General features: G+C 43.7%; 1 protein-coding gene across 6 annotated transcripts in view; it reads right to left on the bottom strand.

Annotated features, from left to right (window-relative positions):
- The window catches only part of map4k3a (mitogen-activated protein kinase kinase kinase kinase 3a), a 154,224-nt gene that overhangs the window by 8,651 nt on the left and 126,113 nt on the right, over nucleotides 1–19,460 (bottom strand). For all 6 annotated transcript variants that reach the window (XM_055639380.1, XM_055639381.1, XM_055639382.1 and 3 more), the window contains 8 exons: nucleotides 14,960–15,044; nucleotides 14,800–14,879; nucleotides 14,280–14,340; nucleotides 11,014–11,131; nucleotides 9,401–9,459; nucleotides 6,273–6,376; nucleotides 5,283–5,454; nucleotides 1,242–1,310 (listed from right to left, as the gene is read on the bottom strand). In XM_055639380.1, the coding sequence (XP_055495355.1) occupies nucleotides 1,242–1,310; nucleotides 5,283–5,454; nucleotides 6,273–6,376; nucleotides 9,401–9,459; nucleotides 11,014–11,131; nucleotides 14,280–14,340; nucleotides 14,800–14,879; nucleotides 14,960–15,044 (748 nt within the window). The remainder of the gene's footprint in view (nucleotides 1–1,241; nucleotides 1,311–5,282; nucleotides 5,455–6,272; nucleotides 6,377–9,400; nucleotides 9,460–11,013; nucleotides 11,132–14,279; nucleotides 14,341–14,799; nucleotides 14,880–14,959; nucleotides 15,045–19,460) is intronic.

The following is a 19,460-nucleotide window of genomic DNA, read 5'->3' as shown; positions in this document are numbered from 1 at the left end:
CTTTATGTAGTATAGTGGCAGAGCTGGCGGAGCTGCTGGCTCACAGACTCAGCGGCCAAGTTTGATCCTGACCAGATACTATCTATGTGGAGTTTGCACGTTTTCCCTGTGACCATGTGGAATTCCTCCCACATTCCAAAGACTTGGTAGGCCAATTGGTCACTGAACTGCCTCTGGTGTGTAGAGTAGGCGAACGGTAGAATCTGTGTGGAGCTGATGGGAATAAACTGGGGTCGTTGTTTGCTGAACGTAAATGGGTGCTTCATGGTCAGCAGAGACCTGATGGGCTGAAAGGCCTGTTTTTGTGCAGTATGAAGCCGAGACTCAGTTACGCAAGCTAATTAGATGAAAGGTCTCTCACTTTAGAATGAGTATCCTGCATGACATTAATCCAGGCAGTCTCAGAGCAGCATGAAAATAAGAAATAATTTATTTAGTCAGAGGGTGGTGAATCTGTGGAATTGATTGCCACAGACGGCTGTGGAGGCCGTTATTGGATATTTTTTATGGTGGGGATTGACAGAATCTTAATTAGTAAGGGTGTCAGAGATTATGGGGAATGGGGATGAGAGGGTAAGATAGATCAGCCATGAATGAATGGCGGAGTACACTTGATGGGCCGAATGGCCTCATTTTGCACCCAGAACTTATGAACATCTATTAGCGAGATCAATAGAACAATACTAGTTTGAAACACAAGGAACTGCAGATGCTGGAATCTTGAGCAAAACACAAAGTATGGGAGGAACTCAGCAGTTCAGGAAACATCTGTGGAGGGAATGAACAGATGACGTTTGTCGAGATCTGAAACATCAGTCTGAAGGGTCCCGACCCGAAACATTGGCAGCCCATTCCCTCCAAATATGCTGCCTGACCCACTGAGTTCTTCCTGCATTTGGTGTTTTGAACAATACTAGCTATAAACTGGCACAAAGGCTTTGCTTAGACAGGGCACAGCATAGGACACTGGGAGTTAAGTAAAACTTACTGAACTATATTATTTTGATATAGTTTTAGCTGGTCAAAAGTTTCTTGATGGCAAATGATTGCCTGCAGTAGATCCTGATCATAAAAATCATAAATCACTTACATCATTCGAATTTTCATATCTGCAGTACCAATACGCTCAAAAATGTTTACATTAAATAAAAATATTTGCTTTGTTTTTCCATATAATACATGCATTACGGAAAAATTTAAAAACAAACTCAATTTAAAACTAGTTTGCTTTGGAAACTTACGGTCCATGCACACTATTATCGTATCTCTTTCAAGCTGCGTCACATGGATGACGTTTGTTTGTGGTGTATCTGTGAAAAGCATTATCAAAACATTAAACATCAACAGTATTGATATTCCTTTGACGCATTTATCTTCCATGAGAAACAGACTAATAATGTAATCATCCAAGCTTCCCTCTGCATGTTTGATCTTTAAAACGGAGTTCCTTAATGCTCAATGTTACTTTTAAAAATAATTAACATTTAACTTGTGCCAATAATTTAAATCGAACCATCATGCTATACTGGGTTATAGTTAAAACAGGATATGCAGTAAAAGTAAACTTTCTAATGTCAAATCTGAATCGTCAATAGAACAAAGTGTGGAATGTGGAGTCATGCATTTTGGTAGTAGGAATAAAGGCGTAGACTATTTTCTAAATGGGGCGAGAATCCAGAAATCGGAGGTGCAAAGGAACTTGGGAGTGCTGGCACAGGATTCCCAAAAAGTTAATCTGCAAGTCAAATCGGTAGTAAAGAGGGCAAACTCAATGGCAGCATTTATTTCAGGAGGGTTTGTATACAAAAACAGGGATGGAATGTTGAGGCTCTATAAGGCACTGGTAAGGCCGCATTTGGAATATTGTGAGCAATTTCGGGCTCACAATAATCTGAGGAAGGATGTGCTGGCTCTGAAAAGGGTCCAAAGGGGGTTTACAAGAATGATCCCAGGAATTAGTAGGTTAACCCATGATGAGCGTTTGTCAGCACTGGGCCTGTACTGGGCAGGAGTTTAGAAGAATGAGGGGGAAAAATACAGAATAATGAAAGGCTTGGATAGAGTGGGCTTGGATAGAGTGGACGTGGAGCAGATATTTCCACTAGTGGGAGAGTCTAGGACTAGAGGTCATAGCCTCAGAATTAAAGGATGTTCTTTTAGGAAGGAGATGAGGAGAAATGTCTTTGGTCAGAGGGTGGTGAATCTGTGGAATTCTTTGCCACGGAAGGCTGTGGAGGCTGTCAGTGGATATTTTTAAGGCAGAGGGAGATAGGTTCTCGATTAGTACAGGTGCCAGAGGTTATGGGGAGAAGGCAGGAGAATGAGGTTAGGAGGAAGGACACATCAGCTAAGATTGAATGGCGGAGTAGATTGATGAGCTAAATGGCCTAATTCTACGCCTATACCTTATGACCTTATAAATTCAGTAAAATACCCGGTGTCGTTTCTTAACTTGTGGATTGGATAGGTTTAGAGGGACATGAGCCAAACATGGTCGGTATGGACGTGTTGGGCCAAAGGGCCCATTTCCATACTGTACAACTCTAACTCCGCTCAGGAACGATGAAAAATAAAGTAAAGTAGCAGGTAATTCTTTTAACCCTGAAACTTCCATATCCAGATTCAGATTCAATTTTAATTGTCATTGTCAGTGTACAGTACAGAGACAACGAAATGCATTCAACCCTGTCCCAATTCCTTTCTACGTAAAAGCTTGGTAGGCCCATGCAGAACAGAGGTCAGTACGTCCATAAGTCTTCCTCAAGGCTGCGAGAACAGAGTTGTGTTACCTGGTTCTTACTCGGCACAGAACATTATAGGGCAAATTTGAAAATGAACTTTCGCTCTTTGAAATTAAAAGTGACCTTGTGATACAATAAGCACAACTCAAGTTAAATGTAATCTGTGCTTTTGTGACGGTATGACATATCAATATCTCTAATACAGTGCATTCAGAAAGTATTCAGACCCCTTCACTTTTTCCATATTTTGTTACTTATTCTAAAATAGATTCAATTCATATTTTTATCATCAATCTACCCACAATACCCCATAATAAAGAAGCTATAACAGATGTTTAGAAATGTTTGCAAAGTAATTAAGAAGAAATAATGGAAATATCACATTTACATAAGAGTTCAGACCCTTTACTCAGTACTTTGTTGAGGCACCTTTGGCTGCGATTACAGCCTCAAGTCTTCTTGGGTATGACGCTACAAGCTTGGCACACCTGTGTTTGGGTAATTTCTCCCATTCTTCTCTGCAGATCCTCTCAAGCTCTGTCAGGTTGGATGGGGAGCGTCGATGCACAGCTATTTTCAGGTCCCTCCAGAGATGTTCGATCGGGTTCAAGTCCGGGCTCTAGCTGGGCCACTCAAGGACATTCAGAGACTTGTCATGAAGCCACTCCTGCGTGGTCTTGGCTGTGTGCTTAGGGTCATTGTCCTGATGGAAGGTGAACCTCCGCCCCAGTCTGAGGTCCTGCACGCCCTGGAGCAGGTTTTCATCAATGATCACTGTACTTTGCTCCGTTCATCTTTCCCTCGACCCTGACTAGTCTCCCAGTTCCTGCTGCTGAAAAACATCCCCACAGCATGATGCTGCCATCACCATGCTTCACCGTAGGTATGGTATTGGCCAGGTGATGAGCGATGCCTGGTTTCCTCCAGACATGATGCTTGGCATTCAGGCCAAAGAGTTCAATCTTGGTTTCATCAGACCAGAGAATCTGGTTTATCATTGTCTGAGAGTCCTTTAGGTGCCTTTTGGCAAACTCCAAGCGGGCTGTCATGTGTCTTTTACTGAGGAGTGGCTTCCGTCTGGCCACTCTGTCATAAAGGTCTGATTGCTGGAGTGCTGCAGATATAGTTGTGCTTCTGGAAGGTTCTCCCATCTCCACAGATGAACTCTGGAGCTCTGTCAGAGTGACCATCATGTTCTTGGTCACCTCCCTGACCAAGGCCCTTCTCCCCCGATTGCTCAGTTTGGCCGGGCGGTCAGCTCTATGAAGAGTCCCTGGTGGTTCCAAAGTATTTCCATTTAAGAATGACAGAAGCCACTGTGCTCTTTGGGACCTGCAAAGCTTCAAAAATTGTTTTATACTCTTCCCCAGATCTGTGTCTCGACACAATCCTGTCTTGGACATCTACGGACAAATCCTTCATCTTCATGGCTTGGCGTTTGCTCCGACATGCACTGTCAAATGAGGGACCTTATACAGACAGGTGTGCCTTTCCAAATCATGTCCAATTTAATTTACCACTGGTGTAAAATGTGGATAATCAATGGAAACAGGATGAACCTAAGCTCAATTTTCAATGTCATAGCAAAGGGTCTGAATACTTATGTAAATGTGATATTTCAGTTATTTATTTTTAATTACTATGCAAAAATTTCTGAACACCTGTTTTCGCTTCTTCATTCTGTGGTTTTGTGTGTAGATTGATGATAAAAAAAAAAAGAATTTAATCCATTTTAAAATAAGGCTGCAACGTAACAAATTGTGGAAAAACTGAAGGAGTCTGACTACTTTCCGAATGCACTGTCAGTTAAAAACTAGATGGATGTACTGCAGCCAAAGGCATGACTTGTTTTATCTTTGGGAGATGTACTGGATGTAATGATAAGTAACCTGGTGCACTGGTCCACTCAAGAAAAATCCCTCTAATTTCCTTTCAAGGCCAACAATATCATAGCCTTTGTAGACACAGGAACCACAGACACTGGTTTACAAAAATAAAAGGCACAAAGTGCTGAACTAACTCAGCAGGTCAGGTAGCATTTCTGGAGAGTGTGGATATGTGACGTTTCAGGTTGGGACCCTTCCATCGCCTATCCATGTTCTCCGGAAATGCTGCCTGACCAAAAATAAACTTTACTCAGACTAATAAAAATATACAAAACAAGAACTGCGCAAATCCTCTTCCGACATTCTCAGTGGCCATACATATATTCATTAGGTTTGTATTTGGTAGCGTTCATTAAACTCTCATTATACTCGGCCCCCTTGCCACTCATGTGCCTCTTGGTGATATCCCTTCCCTTGTTTGAGGGGCATCTTCGCCACACCCTACCCCCAATGCCCACCAGAGGAAGGATCCTGCAATATGATCGTCCCCCACAAAGCCTTGGCATTGGCTGCACCAAGCTTCAGTTCGTCCCTCAGCACGTACTCCTGCAGCCTGGAATGGCCGGACCCTCTGAGTTACTCTACCACTTGTCTTTATTTCCCCAGAGGTCTTTGTCCATATTTCTTTATGTCCATCTATCCCGAGCTGACATACCTGTTTCGGTGAACCAGGAAGAAGTAGAATTTGGATTGACCGTCTCAAACCGCACAACTTGGTTAAGTTCTGTCCCTTTACTGACGGCAACACAGAGCAGCGGGTATTCCTGTTCTGGAACCACCAGCAGTTCAAACACTTTCAGCGGATGTGGCAGAGGAAAATCAACATTCTAGGGTGAAAACAAACATAAAATACATTCTTTGTCCACAGATGTGCCACTCTCAGTTCAAGGCTGTACAATTCGCATTCGCTTACAGTTGATGGAATTAAGTTTAGTCTCGAGATCCAGTGAAACAGGCCCTTTGGCCCACCATCAATCACCCATTCACTCTATTTCTATGTTATCCCACTTTCGCATCCACTCCCTACACACTAGGGGCAATTTATAAGTGGCAGAGCGCAATTAACCTACAAACCCGCAGGGTTTCCCGCAACCCTTTGGGATATTGGAGAAAACCAGAGCACCAGAGGAAACTGACCTGGTGATGGGGAGAACATGCAAACTCCACGCAGACAGCACCCATGGTCAGGATCGAAGCCTGGTCTCTTGCGCTGTGAGGCAGCAACTCCACCAACTGTGCCACTATACCTCCCTCAAGATTAAAATGAACTTAATTTTTGGTGAAAAGGGAAATTGACAAAGTGGTGCAGCTAGTAGAGCCGCTGCTTCACAGCGCCAGAGACTCAGGTTTGATCCTGACCTCAGGTGCTGTACGTGCGGAGTTTGTATTATCTCCCTGTGACCACGCGGGTTTTTTCTCTGAAAACTCTGGTTTCTTCCCACAATGCAAAAACATGCGGGTGTGTGGCTAAATTGCCCTCTGTAAAACACATCCATAAAAATAATAATCCATCCGAGTCTTGACGTCAGGTACTAACATTGCATTCCCCTTCCGATTTTCAATGGCATTTGACAGGAGCACTCACAAACCAGAGGCCAGACTGGGAGGGTCCTGTGAACGGCAATATTGGGTGATACCCACTTACTTTGATCAACATGAACTTCTGCATTTGTTCCACCCACTCCAACAAAATAATGCTGGACTGCAGCGCTCCACAGAGGTACTTGTGCCCTGTGTACGGGTTCCTCACTGCAACAAATAATGTGCAATAGCAGTTTCCATTACACAGTGTACAGCATTACATAATCAACTAATACAACACTGTGTCAGAGATCTTATCACTGCCTTGTTTAAAGCATCAAACAGTATGACTAGAAAGATTTCAATAAAACAATATGCAGGTGTCGGTCACAAAGTTAGGATTTCAGTCAAGCGTAATGTTGAAACGTATTTGATTTTGTATGCAATGAGTTTGAAATCTGAAAGTGCAATTATAAATATTATTTTTTTTAAATCCTGGATTCCAAGCTAAAATTCTCATTGCTTCCTTTGGTGGAAATGATCGGGTCAATTCCTGATAAAGAATCAAAGATTGCATCCTGATTTTCTGTAGTGTTTCTCATAAAGTTAAAGCCAACCACAGTAAACCAAAGAAAAGCAGATGGTATGCTAACCTTTGCTACAAAAGGAATAGAGTATATAAAAGACAGGAGATTTTGCAAAAATGTGATGAAGTGCTCTGATGGGATCTCCTCTAGAGTACTGGGTAACGTTGTGGACTCTTTGTCTCGAGTAAAATGCACCCCCTGTAAGGGACAGGGACAAAGATAATCAAGCAGGAGACACAAGGAACCAAGTGTTTCCACTTTGAAGGAAATTACCTGAAATTCGGGAAATTCTGGTTGTTTTCGGGTAATTTTAGGGAAATTGAATAATTTGGGGAAATATCCGCATCCGGCCCGCGAAGGGTTGTAAAGGTAATACACACAGCACTGCCGGTTTGGCGCTCAAAGGTTTAAACAGAGCGCTGTCAGTTTAACGCGTGGGAATTTAAACAAAGAGCTGTCGGCTGCAGCGCTGTGGGTTCTAAATATAGCGCCACCAGCTGCAGCGCTGTGGGTTCTAAATATAGTACCACTAGTTGCAGCGCTGTGGGCTTTAAAAATAGCACTTTAGCCACAGTGCTATGGGTCACAGACTGTTCGGGAGAATTCTCGTGTAACAATGAGTCTTTGGAATTCTCTTTCTCAGTGGACGTTGAGCCTTTGATTATTTTTCAGGCAGTGGTAGAATTCTGAATAAACCTAGTGGTGAAAAGTTACCAATGGGCGGTGGGATTGCAGTTACATTGGGATTGGCCTTGATCTTACAGAACGGTGGGTGGGCTCAAGGGGGAGAGGGAGAGAGGAGAGGGACGGAGAGGAGGGAGAGGGAGAGAGGGAGGGGAAGAGAAAGGGAGAGAGGAGGGGGAGAAGGAGAGAGGGAGGAGGAGGGAGAGAGAGGGAGAGAGAGGGAGAGAGAGGAGAGAGAGAGAGAGAGAGGGAGGGAGAGAGGGAGAGAGGAGAGAGAGAGAGGGAGAGAGAGAGGGAGGGGGAGAGAGAGAGAGGGAGAGAGAGGGAGAGGGAGGGAGGGAGGAAGAGAGAGGGAGGAAGGGAGGGGAGAGAGAGAGAAAGGGAGGGAGAGTGGGAGGGAGAGGGAACAGAGACTGAGACACATGAGAGCAGGTTGAAAAAACAGACACCGCAAGTTGTTGGAGGCAACGAAAGCTGCCTTGCATAACACTGTACGGGAGTAACAGAAGCAGGCAGATAAGGTGTAAGTTACATAGATCTGATTTGCCTTGTTCCCCTTTGTGTTGTTAATGTGTGCCCGCAAAAAAAAAACTACAGATAGCATGCAGGAAGCATTTTTGAAAATTTCCAGAAATACCATCAAATTCCAGGAAATTTGGGATTCTATTTTTTTGAGTTGTGGAAACACTGAAGGAACCACAGATGCTAGAATCTTGAGCAAAACACAAAGTCCTGGAGTAACTCAGCTGGTCAGGCCGCATCTGTGGAGAAAATGGACGAATGACGATTCGAGTTGGAACCTTTCTTCAAAGAAACATCGCCTGCCCATTTCCTCCACAGATCATGCCTGAGCTGTTGAGTTACAACATCACTTGTTTTGACAAAGATTATTAAGATTGACCTCTGTGGTGAGAAAAACAACTGAGGACAGATTGCATCTATGTTTTCTTTTGAGAAGATTCAAAATGAATCATATTAAAAATTACAACGTTAGTAGAAGCAGGGCGTGCGTTGAGTTCTAGCTTCTCCCTGCTTGTAGCTCAAACAAGAGACCAACTATTTAAGACAAATACAAAAAATTGTACTCTGAATTTTCTGGACTTCTTTATCTTAATTTGCCCAATGATTGAGCATATAGCGGGTGGGGGGGGGGGGGGGGGGGGGGGGGGGGGTGGGGGGGGGGGAGGGGGGTGGGGGGGGTGGGGGGGGGGGGGGGGGGGGGGGGGGAAGAGAGCTTGGAGAAAAAACGGGGGAAGAGCCATGGGGGAAAATGGGGTATCACTGGGGAGGGGAGCAGGGGCCAGCAGGAGGAACCAGGCGGGAAGAGGCTGGAGCGGTGGTGCGATGGGGACTCACAGAGGGCGCTAGTCGTTCTCCTCCACCGGGATCAGAGTCTCCGCTTCCCGTTTGCCAACATCAGCGACATTGACACGTCTCCCACGCTGCACCACTTCCGGTCCCTCCGAAAATTGTGTCCGGTTGGAGACCTCCGGCGGCCATCCTCAGCTTCAGTTATGATGCAATTGCGCAGGAAGGGGCGGACCGTTTCGCAGAGTGACAGAAGAGACTAATCCGCTCGCTGCTGACTGGCAGGAGAGATCGATATGCGATATCGATATTTTTAAGATTTTTAAACCTCGCTAACTTTTACAATTTACCACCGATCGGAACGAAACGTGGTGCACTCGCAGCACAGGAGAACGGTGAGTGAGATGGCGAAAAATCCTAGCGCTATCGCATACCGTTTTTGCGGAAATTTTTAAAACACGCAAACCGGAACAGCCCAAGATCAGAGTTTTAGTAATGTATAAATGGAGAAAGGGAACTGCAGATGCTGGTTTACAAATCAAAGACACAAAGTGCTGGAGAATCTCAGCAGGTCAGGCAGCATCTCTGGAGGGCTTGGGCAGGTGACGTTTCGAGTTGGAACCATTCTTCAGAATGCCTAAGGATGATATTTAATATAACAGAAAGTCCTTACCAACGCAACATTTTTGGCAGCCTTTTGTATCTGGGACCTTTGTGGATACTGCAAATTTCCTGCAAAATAAATGTAAGCATTAATAGATTTCCCGTACAAATTTTATCCACACATTAAGAATTAGTCATAGTTAAAAGCCATTGGGAGACTGTCACTTCAAGCATTATGTTGTCAATGAATTTTTCAAGGGATGGCATCAAACTAAACAACTTTCTCCGTGGCCTCCTTCCACTTCTATAAAGATTGCGGATTCTAGCAAACTTTGTGAATGCAACGCCAGCATGCAGTGCCCTCCATAAAGTTTGGGACGAAGACCCATCATTTATTTATTTGCCTCTGTACTCCACAATATGAGATTTGTAATTTTAAAAATCACATGTGGTTAAAGTGCACATTGTCAGATTTTAATAAAGGATATTTTTATACATTTTGGTTTCACGATGTAGAAATTACAGCAGTGTTTATACATAGTCCCACACATTAAGGAGGACACTGTATATTTCAAGGGGTTTTGAATACAAAAACAGGGAGGTAATGCCAAGGCTTTATAAGGCACTGGTCAGACTGCATTTGGAATATTGTGAGTAGTTTCCCCATATCCGAGGAAGGATGTGCTGGCATTGGAGAGGATCCAGAGGAGGTTTACGAGATGATTGGGTTAACATATGATGAGCGTTTGATGGACGGGCCTGTACTTGCTAGAGTTTAAAATGATGAGGGGGACCTCATTGAAAATAACCAAAAAGTGAAAGGGCTGGGAGGAGTGGATGTGGAGAGGATGTTTCCACATGGGGGAGTCTAGGATCAGAGGTTATAGCCTCAGAATAAAAGAACATACCCTAAGAAAGGAGATGAGAAATTTGTTTAGTCAGAGGGTGGTGAATCTGTGGAATTCATTGCCCTGGAAGGCTGTGGAGGCAATGGGTATTTTTTATATCAATGGAGATTGATTAGTATGGGTGTCAGGGGTTATGGGAAGAATGGGGTTGAGAGTGAAGGATAGATCAAACATAATTGAATGGTGGAGTAGACGAGGAACTGAATGGCCTAATTCTGCTCCTACAACTTATGAGCATAAAGATCCCTGAAGAGCAGTCGGGAAACAAACCTGGCTGGCTTCTCCTCCCATCAAACCGTCATATAGATTGATTGATGGATTGAAAGATACAGCATGGAAATAGGCCAACCGAGTCTACGCTGACCATGAATTAGCCGTTCACACACATTAACCCAATTTCTCATCCACTCCCTATACACTAAGGGCCGTTTAGAAACCGACAAACCCGCACATCTTTGGGATGTGGGAAGAAACCGGAGCACCGCATGGTTTCAGGGAGGATTGTGCAAACTCCACAGAGGGAGCACCCAAGGTCAGGATCAAATCTGGATCTCTGGTACTGAGGCAGCGGCTCTACCAGCTGCGCCACTGTGCCGCCCCAATGGTTGGACTCGCTGTGCATGCCTGGTCACTATTTATGCATTTGCTTGCTTGTTTATCAAAGGTACATTAATCAACCCACTCTTATCTCCAAGTGAAGGCTTTATTGTAGCCATGCAATATGTTCCTGCATATCGTCTGAAAAATAATAATCATGCTCAGAGTCGCTTCTTACCTGGGCAGTATCCTGTCAGGAAGTCTGTAGGCAGGAATAGACACTGGCAACTTTTGCATTTGTCTAGCATATTCAAAAAGACCCAGCAAGTTGTGAGAATGAAGTTGTGATGCTTTTCCTAAAAAGAGAACAAATTGCCTTCAGTAAACCTGAAGAATATCAAATGCCATCTACAAATTTCCTCACACAAGATGGAAGCTTGTTAAACAATACTTAGTTTGGCTTTGTCCCAACCCAACCTCTTTTCCAGCTTTCCAGGCAAACTTTCTCCCTCTACCGCAATCAGTCTGAAGAAGGGTCCCGACACAAAACGTCACCTGTTCCTGCTCTCCAGAAATGTTCCCAGACCCGCTGCGTTACTCCAGCACTTTGTGCTCTGCTCAAGATTTGAGCATCTGCAGTTGCTTGTGTCTCCAGAGAAAGAGGGAGGGTAGTTTGAGGTAGATGTTGTCTTGGTCCAGACCAAGCTTTGAATGATCACCCAGCTGGTTTTAAAGTGTGGTGAGGATTTCAACGGAGCAACTTTTCAGGCAACGAACTCTGGATGAACAACATCACTAAGTTATAGTCATAGAGTCAGGCAGCACAGAATTAAGTCTTCAGACCAACTCAAACTGGCCCATCAACGCTAATCCTATTTGTCTTTGTTTGGTCCACATACCTCTAAACCTGTCCTACCCACGTACCTGTCCAAATGTCTTTAAAATGTTGTTGTACCTACCTCAACTACCTTTCTGAAAGCTCATTCCATTTACTCACCACCCTGAGTGGAAAAGTTTCCGATGTGCGTAGGGAATCCCAGCACCAGCAGTTCCCCGTTATCTCTCTTTCACATCCACAATTTACAGAGGCCAATAAACCTACAAACCCACACTTCTTTGGGATGTGGAAGGAAACAGGAGCACCTGGAGGAAACCCACATGGTCACAAGATGTTCACTCTCCACACAGACAGCACCCGAAGTCAGGATCAATCCCAGGTCTCTGGCGCTGTGAGGCAGCGATTCTACCAGCTGCAGCACTGATGTCTTCCTTCCTCTTCCCACACATATCATTCTTCAGTTGTATATTTCTTCCGGCACAGTAGGATAATATCATTACTGTTTGTAGGAGGTCATTCTTTAGGCTGCGTAAACAGCTTCACGATGCAAGATGGGAAGCTACTAATCTGGTGAAAAAACCACGCTAAAACTCTGCCAAGGATATTATCTGGTGTAACAAAGTTCACAAGTTCATAGGAGCAGACTACTCCACTATTCAATCATGTCAGATCTATCTTCCCCTCTCAGCCCCATTCTCCTGCCTTCTCCCCATATCCCCTGACACTCTTACTAATCAAGAATCTGTCAATCTCCACCCTAAAAATACCCACGGACTTGGCCTCCACAACCGTCTGTGGCAATGAATTCCACAGATTCACCACCGTCTGGCTAAAGAAATTCCTCCTCATCTCCTTTCTAAAGGTAAAGAAAGCGAATGGTATGTTAGCTTTCATTGCAAAAGGATTTGAGTATAGGAGCAGGGAGGTTCTACTGCAGTTGTACAGGGTCTTGGTGAGACCGCACCTGGAGTATTGCGTACAGTTTTGGTCTCCAAATCTGAGGAAGGACATTATTGCCATAGAGGGAGTGCAGAGAAGGTTCACCAGACTGATTCCTGGGATGTCAGGACTGTCTTATGAAGAAAGACTGGATAGACTTGGTTTATACTCTCTAGAATTTAGGAGATTGAGAGGGGATCTTATAGAAACTTACAACATTCTTAAGAGGTTGGACAGGCTAGATGCAGGAAGATTGTTCCCGATGTTGGGGAAGTCCAGGACAAGGGGTCACAGCTTAAGGATAAGGGGGAAATCCTTTAAAACCGAGATGAGAAGAACTTTTTTCACACAGAGAGTGGTGAATCTCTGGAACTCTCTGCCACAGAGGGTAGTTGAGGCCAGTTCATTGGCTATATTTAAGAGGGAGTTAGATGTGGCCCTTGTGGCTAAGGGGATCAGAGGGTATGGAGAGAAGGCAGGTACGGGATACTGAGTTGGATGATCAGCCATGATCATATTGAATGGCGGTGCAGGCTCGAAGGGCCGAATGGCCTACTCCTGCACCTAATTTCTATGTTTCTATGTCCTAATACGGTAGGCGGCGCGACTCTCGTCAGCAGCGGCCTCTGCAGCCCGTCTGCGTTATTATTATTTTTTTGTCTATGTTTTTATGTAGTTTTTGTTGTTTTTATGTTGGGGTGTGTGTGTGTGGGGGTGCGGGTGGGGGTGGGAGGGAGAGGGTAACTTTTAAATCTCTCCCTGCACGGGAGACCCGACCTTTTCTTTGTCGGGTCTCCGTTGTCGTTGGGGCTGTAACGAGGAGCGGCCTCCAACAGGAAGACCGGGGGCTCTGGTGCCGACGACTCACCTCACCGTCGCGGAGCTGGCCGAGTCCAGAGCGGGTGGAGCGCTGCTGCGGCCCGATCTCCGGAGATTCGGAGGCTGCAAATGCGGGTCTGGCGGATGGCGGCACCGGGAGCCCGCGGGTCCCTGGAGGGAGACCGCTTTTCAGGGCTCTCGCAACGGCGACTTCTCCCGCCCGATTTGTGGGGTAGAAGAGCTCCTGGAGCGGGGCCTTACATCACCGCCCCGCGCAGCTTGGAATGGCTGCGGGACTGTGCGAGCGCACGCCGGGGGCTCTAACACCAAGACCCGGTGTGCGACCTTGCATCACCCGGCGTGGCTTTAATGGCCGCGGGACAATCGCCATCGCCAGCCGGAGGCTTTGACTTGACTCTGACAACGGGGGGGGGGGGGGGGGGGGGGGGGGGCAGTGCAGTGGAGAGATAATAATTTTTTTTGGCCTTCCATCACAGCAATGTGATGGATGTTTATGTAAATTATGTTGTGTCTTGGGTCTATTTGTTTGTAATGTATGGCTGCAGAAACGTCATTTTGTTTGGACCTCAAGGGGTCCAAATGACAAATAAATTGTATCTTGTATCTTGTATGTCCTTTTATTCTGAGGCTGTGCCCTAGACTCTCCCTCCAGTGAAGACATTACTGGGAAAAGGGAAGTTGCTCAGGAAATTAATAGTTAAATATAACTGTGGAATAAATGCTACTTGGTCAGGAAAAAGATAGAAAAAGCACAGCAGGTCAGGTAGCATCTGAGCAGCACCCCTCCTTCACATGACTTTAAAGGATGTCTATAATAAACTATTTTTGCTACTCTTGAGTTAAAATTATTTTACATTTCAGATTTGAAGAAATTGTGTTCAACTTACCAGATATCGATAATAAAGAATTGTTCATTACATACAACCACGTGCATCTTCTCTGGATAAGCTAGAATGACAGTACAAGATCACTGAGGTAACAGGTGGAGATTACAATGTGTAAGTTACACTTCCATCTCTTCACCACCCGTACTGTAAAGAAAACCAATCACCATTTAATTTCTCAACTAAAGAGTCTTCTGGGAACTTTCGAATGGTAAACAATTTCTGAATGGTTCTTCCAAAAACTAGAACACAGTCCTGATCTTTCAATCTACCTCATTGCGGACATTGGACTTTGTCCCTGGAACTGTTACACTACAATGCTGAGAAACTATATTTAGCATTTTTCTCTTCACTGTACCCGTTGTACTCGAGTTTGACCTGATTGTATTCATGTACAGTATAATCTGATTTGATTGTATAGCATGCAAACAAAACCTTTTCACTCTACCACTTGGCGATAATAAAGCTAAACATAAATTAAATGATTAACTCTAAAAATTCAGTGTAAAGACTAATTCTTTACCTGCTCCATTGATGTTTCATGCAGTTCATTAAGGTTCAAAGTATAAATGCCCTCTTCAGCACCAAATATGAGGTACTGATCTACGGAGGAAAAGAAATGTATTAAACGTACAAAAGCAGAAAACAAAAATAAGCCATTTAATTCTGGAAATGATAAATACCTCTTGTGTCTGGATTAATCCACGACGTTGCACAGTGAATTTTAAGAGGGCAGCCATTAAAGACTTTTGAGAAACATGCACCCATCTGAAAAAGATCAATTTGGTTTCCATTTTATTTAGTTACCTTGCACTTGTCACTCACAGTGCCCTCCATAATGTTTGGGACAAAGACCCATCATTTATTTATTTGCCTCTGTACTCCACAATTTGAGATTTGTAATAGAAAAAAATCACATGTGGTAAAAGTGCACATTGTCAGATTTTATTAAAGGCCATTTTTATATATTTTGGTTTCACCATGTAGAAATTGTGAATTCCCCTCCCCTCCTTGTCTTTGTCCCAAACATTATGGAGGGCACTGTATATCACGTTATTTCAAGTTCATAAATTCTAGGAGCAGAATTAGGCCATTTGGTCCAATAAGTCTACCACGCCATTCATTCATGGCTGATCTATCTATTCTTCTCAACCCCATTTTCCTGTCTTTTCTCCATAACCCGACACGTGTACTATTCATGAATCTGCCAACCTCTGTCTTAAAAATACCCATTGACTTGGCCTCCACCGCCATCTGCGACAATGAATTCCACTGGTTCACTACCCTCTAAAGAAAAAAGCTAAAGAAAATGTCCTTTCATCTCCTTACTAAAGGTATGTTCCTTTATTTTGAGGTTATTGCCTCTACTCCTAGACTCTCCCACTGGTGGAAACATCTTCTCCACAGGATTTGTTAAATGGAGATGAATTCCTGTAACACCTAGTCCCAACTTTTACATTTGTCTATAAACTTTTCATAATAATGTATAAACTTATTTCATAATTTATAAAGTGGTATAATTTTAAAAAAATCAGAGAATAATATGAACTATATTCCAAGCTTAGAGTGTATTTCAATCCCATGCTTTTTTATTTATAAATGTCATGTATTTTGATAATGCCATTACCCTTGACATTACCAGTGTTTGGGAGCAAGGCTGTCTCTTTACATCAGTCAGTTATCATCTTATGTACATCTACCATTGCAATGGTATAGAAAGGATAGACAGTCACAACTTTTTCCCCCAGGGTGGAAATGTTAAATACCAGAGAGCATAGCTTTAAAATGAGAGGGGCATTGACTTGTCTGCTTTGCTGGTTTCCAACACTATTGGCCAGGACACTCAGTTTGATTGATTGAATGATAAAGCATATAAACAGGCTCTCCGGCTCAACGTGTCCACGCCAACCATCGATCACCCATCACACCAGTTCTATGTTGTCCCATTTTCTCATCCACTCCCGACACATTAGGGGCAATTTACAGTGGGCCAATTAACCTACATACCCGCATGTCTTTGGGATGTGGGAGGAAACCCACATGTTCACAAAATCCACACAGACAACACCCGAGGTCAGGATGGAACTCAGGGCTCTGGTGCTGTGAAATGGCTATACCAACTGCACCTTTGTGCTGCCCTAAATTAAAATTCAGGTTCAGAAAAAAAAATTAACAATTTTTTCTTCCTTCTTATTACATTTTCATCTCTGGTCAAAGTTACTTTATTTTTTGAATTACATTTCTGTAAGTCACCCTAAGCGTGCAGGGAGTGTGCACGCAAGTGGGATAACAAATAGCGAGTGTGAATGTGTTCATTTTTAAATTAGACCTGGAACACTGCAGAAGCAGTTTCTCATTTTGTGATATTCTGGACAACTATGACACCTCTGTGGAACTTATAATGTTACTTTTATTACAGAAATTGTGAAGATAATTAAAGTAGCAAGCAGTTTGTTGAAGCTGCCTGAATCGCATCAGAGTTGTGAAACTAAGATATCAGTTCACAAATTAGAATAGAGATGAAGAGGAATTTATTTCCCAAGAAGATGATGAATGTGGAATTCATTGCCACAGATGCTGTGGAGGCCATCAATGGGTATTTTTAAACTAGAGATTGATAGATTCTTGATTAGTAAGGGCATCAAAGGTTACAGGAAGGCATGGGAATGATGTTGAGGGAGAAAGAATAGATCAATCATGATCGACTGTCGGGGTAGGCTTCATGAGCCGAATGGCCTAATTCTGCTTCTCTACCATTCTATCACCAATTAGAGAGCAATCCTACCATCAACCTCACTGGAGACCTTCAGACTATCTTTAGTCAGACTTTACTGCACTTTATCTTGTGCTAAATTATATTCCCTTTATCCTGTTTCTGTACAATCTGGGCGGCTTGATTGTAATCATGTATAGTCTTTCCGCTGATTATATAGCACGCAATAAAAAAGCTGTTCACTGTACCTCAAGAAGAAACCAGAGATAAGGAGTCCCACCATTTTGAGGTTCAGGAAAAGAATTGTTGGTACATAATAATAAACTAAACTATGTCTTCTGATATTACATTTCCTGTAGTCATTAACACCAGACCAGCCATAGCCATGATGGAATGCATGCCACAGGAGGAGTGTCTTCAGCAATTCAGATCCAGGAATCCAGTTCATACCACTCCTTCCCCACATCCCTTAATCAGCTTCCCCCCTCCTCCTGCCTGCAACCTACTGTATGAAACACAAAAGCATTCAGATCCTGTGATTCTGGGCTTCCAGACATTCAGCAGACATGGTGTAGAAGCACTAAGGTACAAGAAGAGCATTTTTAGAATGCTGTATCCAAGGGAACAGCTAGTCAGTCATACTGCACAGAAACAGGCCCTTCAGCCCAACCCGTGCATGCTGACCAAGATGCCACATCTATACTAATCCCATTTGCCTGTCTTTGGCCCAATTCCCTCCAAACCTTAAGTGACGCCACACGCAAACTGGAGGAACAACATTCATGTGTGTATATATTTATATTATGGTATATGGACACACTGATCCGTTTTGTAGTAAATGCCTACTATGTTCTGTGTGCTGAAGGAAAGCAAGAATTTCATGACAATAAACTCACTTGAACTTGTCACATTGTCATATGCAGCTTACAACTCAGCGGTATGAATGTTAAATTCTCTAATTTTCGGTAACATACAAACATTCCCTTCCTCCATTAAAAGGTGGTTAACCAATTTCACAGCTCACAACGATGTATCCCTCAGGATCACACCGTCCCTGTCCAACAATTAGCCTATCAGGGAACCACCCTGCCTGAGATCATGATTTGCCAACACTGATTTGTCCTGGTCTTTTCTTGCTTCCAGTTCCCACCCCCCCTACATTGAATCTGAAGAGTCCCGACATGAAACATCACCAATCCATTTTCTTCAGAGATGCTGCCTGATCTGCTGAGTTACTCCAGAATTTTGTGTCTATTCCTCTAAACCTTTCCCGTCAACATACCTGTCCAAATGTATTTTAAATGGTGTTATAGTACCTGCCTCAACTATCTCCTCGGACAGCCTATTGCATATACCCACCTCGGGTCCCTTTTAAATCTTCCCCCTCACCTTAAACCGATGACCTCCCCTTCCCTGGTTTACTGACATTTATTCCTTGGAGCGCAGGAAGATGAGGGATGATCTTACAGAGATGTACAAGATCATGAGAGGAATAGATCAGGTAAATGCACAAACTCCTTTGTCCAGAGTAGGGGAATCAAGAACCAGAAGATATAGGTTTTATGCAAGGGGGGGGGGGATAGATTTAATAGGAGCCGAGGGGCAAAAACACTTTTAACACAAAGGGTGATGGGTGTATGGAACGAGCTACCAGAGAAGGTAGTTGAGGCAAGTACCAATATAACATTTAAGAAACATTTGAGCAGGTCCCTGGATAGGAAAATTTAGAGGGTTATGGGCCAAGCATGGACAGGTGGGACTAGTATAGATGGGGTATGTTGGTTGGCATGGGCAAGTATGCCGAAGGGCCTGTTTTCACTGTATGACTATGACCAAGCGTTGCTGTGGGCCTGTTTTATCTGCCCTGTAACATAATTGCTGACGTCGAGAAGATACTTGATAAATGAAGCGTGTTTAATACCGTGCTAAAGCTGCCGTAAGATGGACTATTCCTTTGCAGTAAAATAAACACATCCGATGTCTAATTTACAGCAATTATACTTCCTTAGATTGGCAGTTGTCGTTCATGAATGGCTGGCACTAACCCAGTGTCGGAGAGACCAGCAGGAAATAGCTTTCTTTCTTTCAGTTTCCTCTACATTCACGAAAATTGATTGGAATCTCTGGCATTTGATAGATAAAGCAATTTATTAAATTAGTCATTTTAAAATGACTAATTTCGGGAAAGCATTTGCACTGAAATGATTTCCGTTCACCTTTAAATTCTGAAAGTGCTATCTGAAACATCTTTGTTATTTATGCAAAAGTACAGCAGCTTCAGGGAGGGGTCGATTCAAGGTTCAATCAAACAGCTGCTTCTGAATTGTGCCACTCAGCAGGATCATTGGTGCACTTCTACACTGGATACAAACTAAACTGAGCAGAGTTAGGGCAGGTAGACACAAAATGCTGGAGTAACTCAGCGGGACAGACAGCATCTCCGGAGAGAAGGAGTGGGTGACGTTTCAGGT

Source organism: Leucoraja erinacea, chromosome 8 (assembly GCF_028641065.1).
Source record: "Leucoraja erinacea ecotype New England chromosome 8, Leri_hhj_1, whole genome shotgun sequence".
Taxonomy (NCBI): Eukaryota; Metazoa; Chordata; class Chondrichthyes; order Rajiformes; family Rajidae; genus Leucoraja; species Leucoraja erinaceus.
Note: the sequence above shows the minus strand (reverse complement) of the source record. Positions and strands in the feature narration are given on the sequence as shown.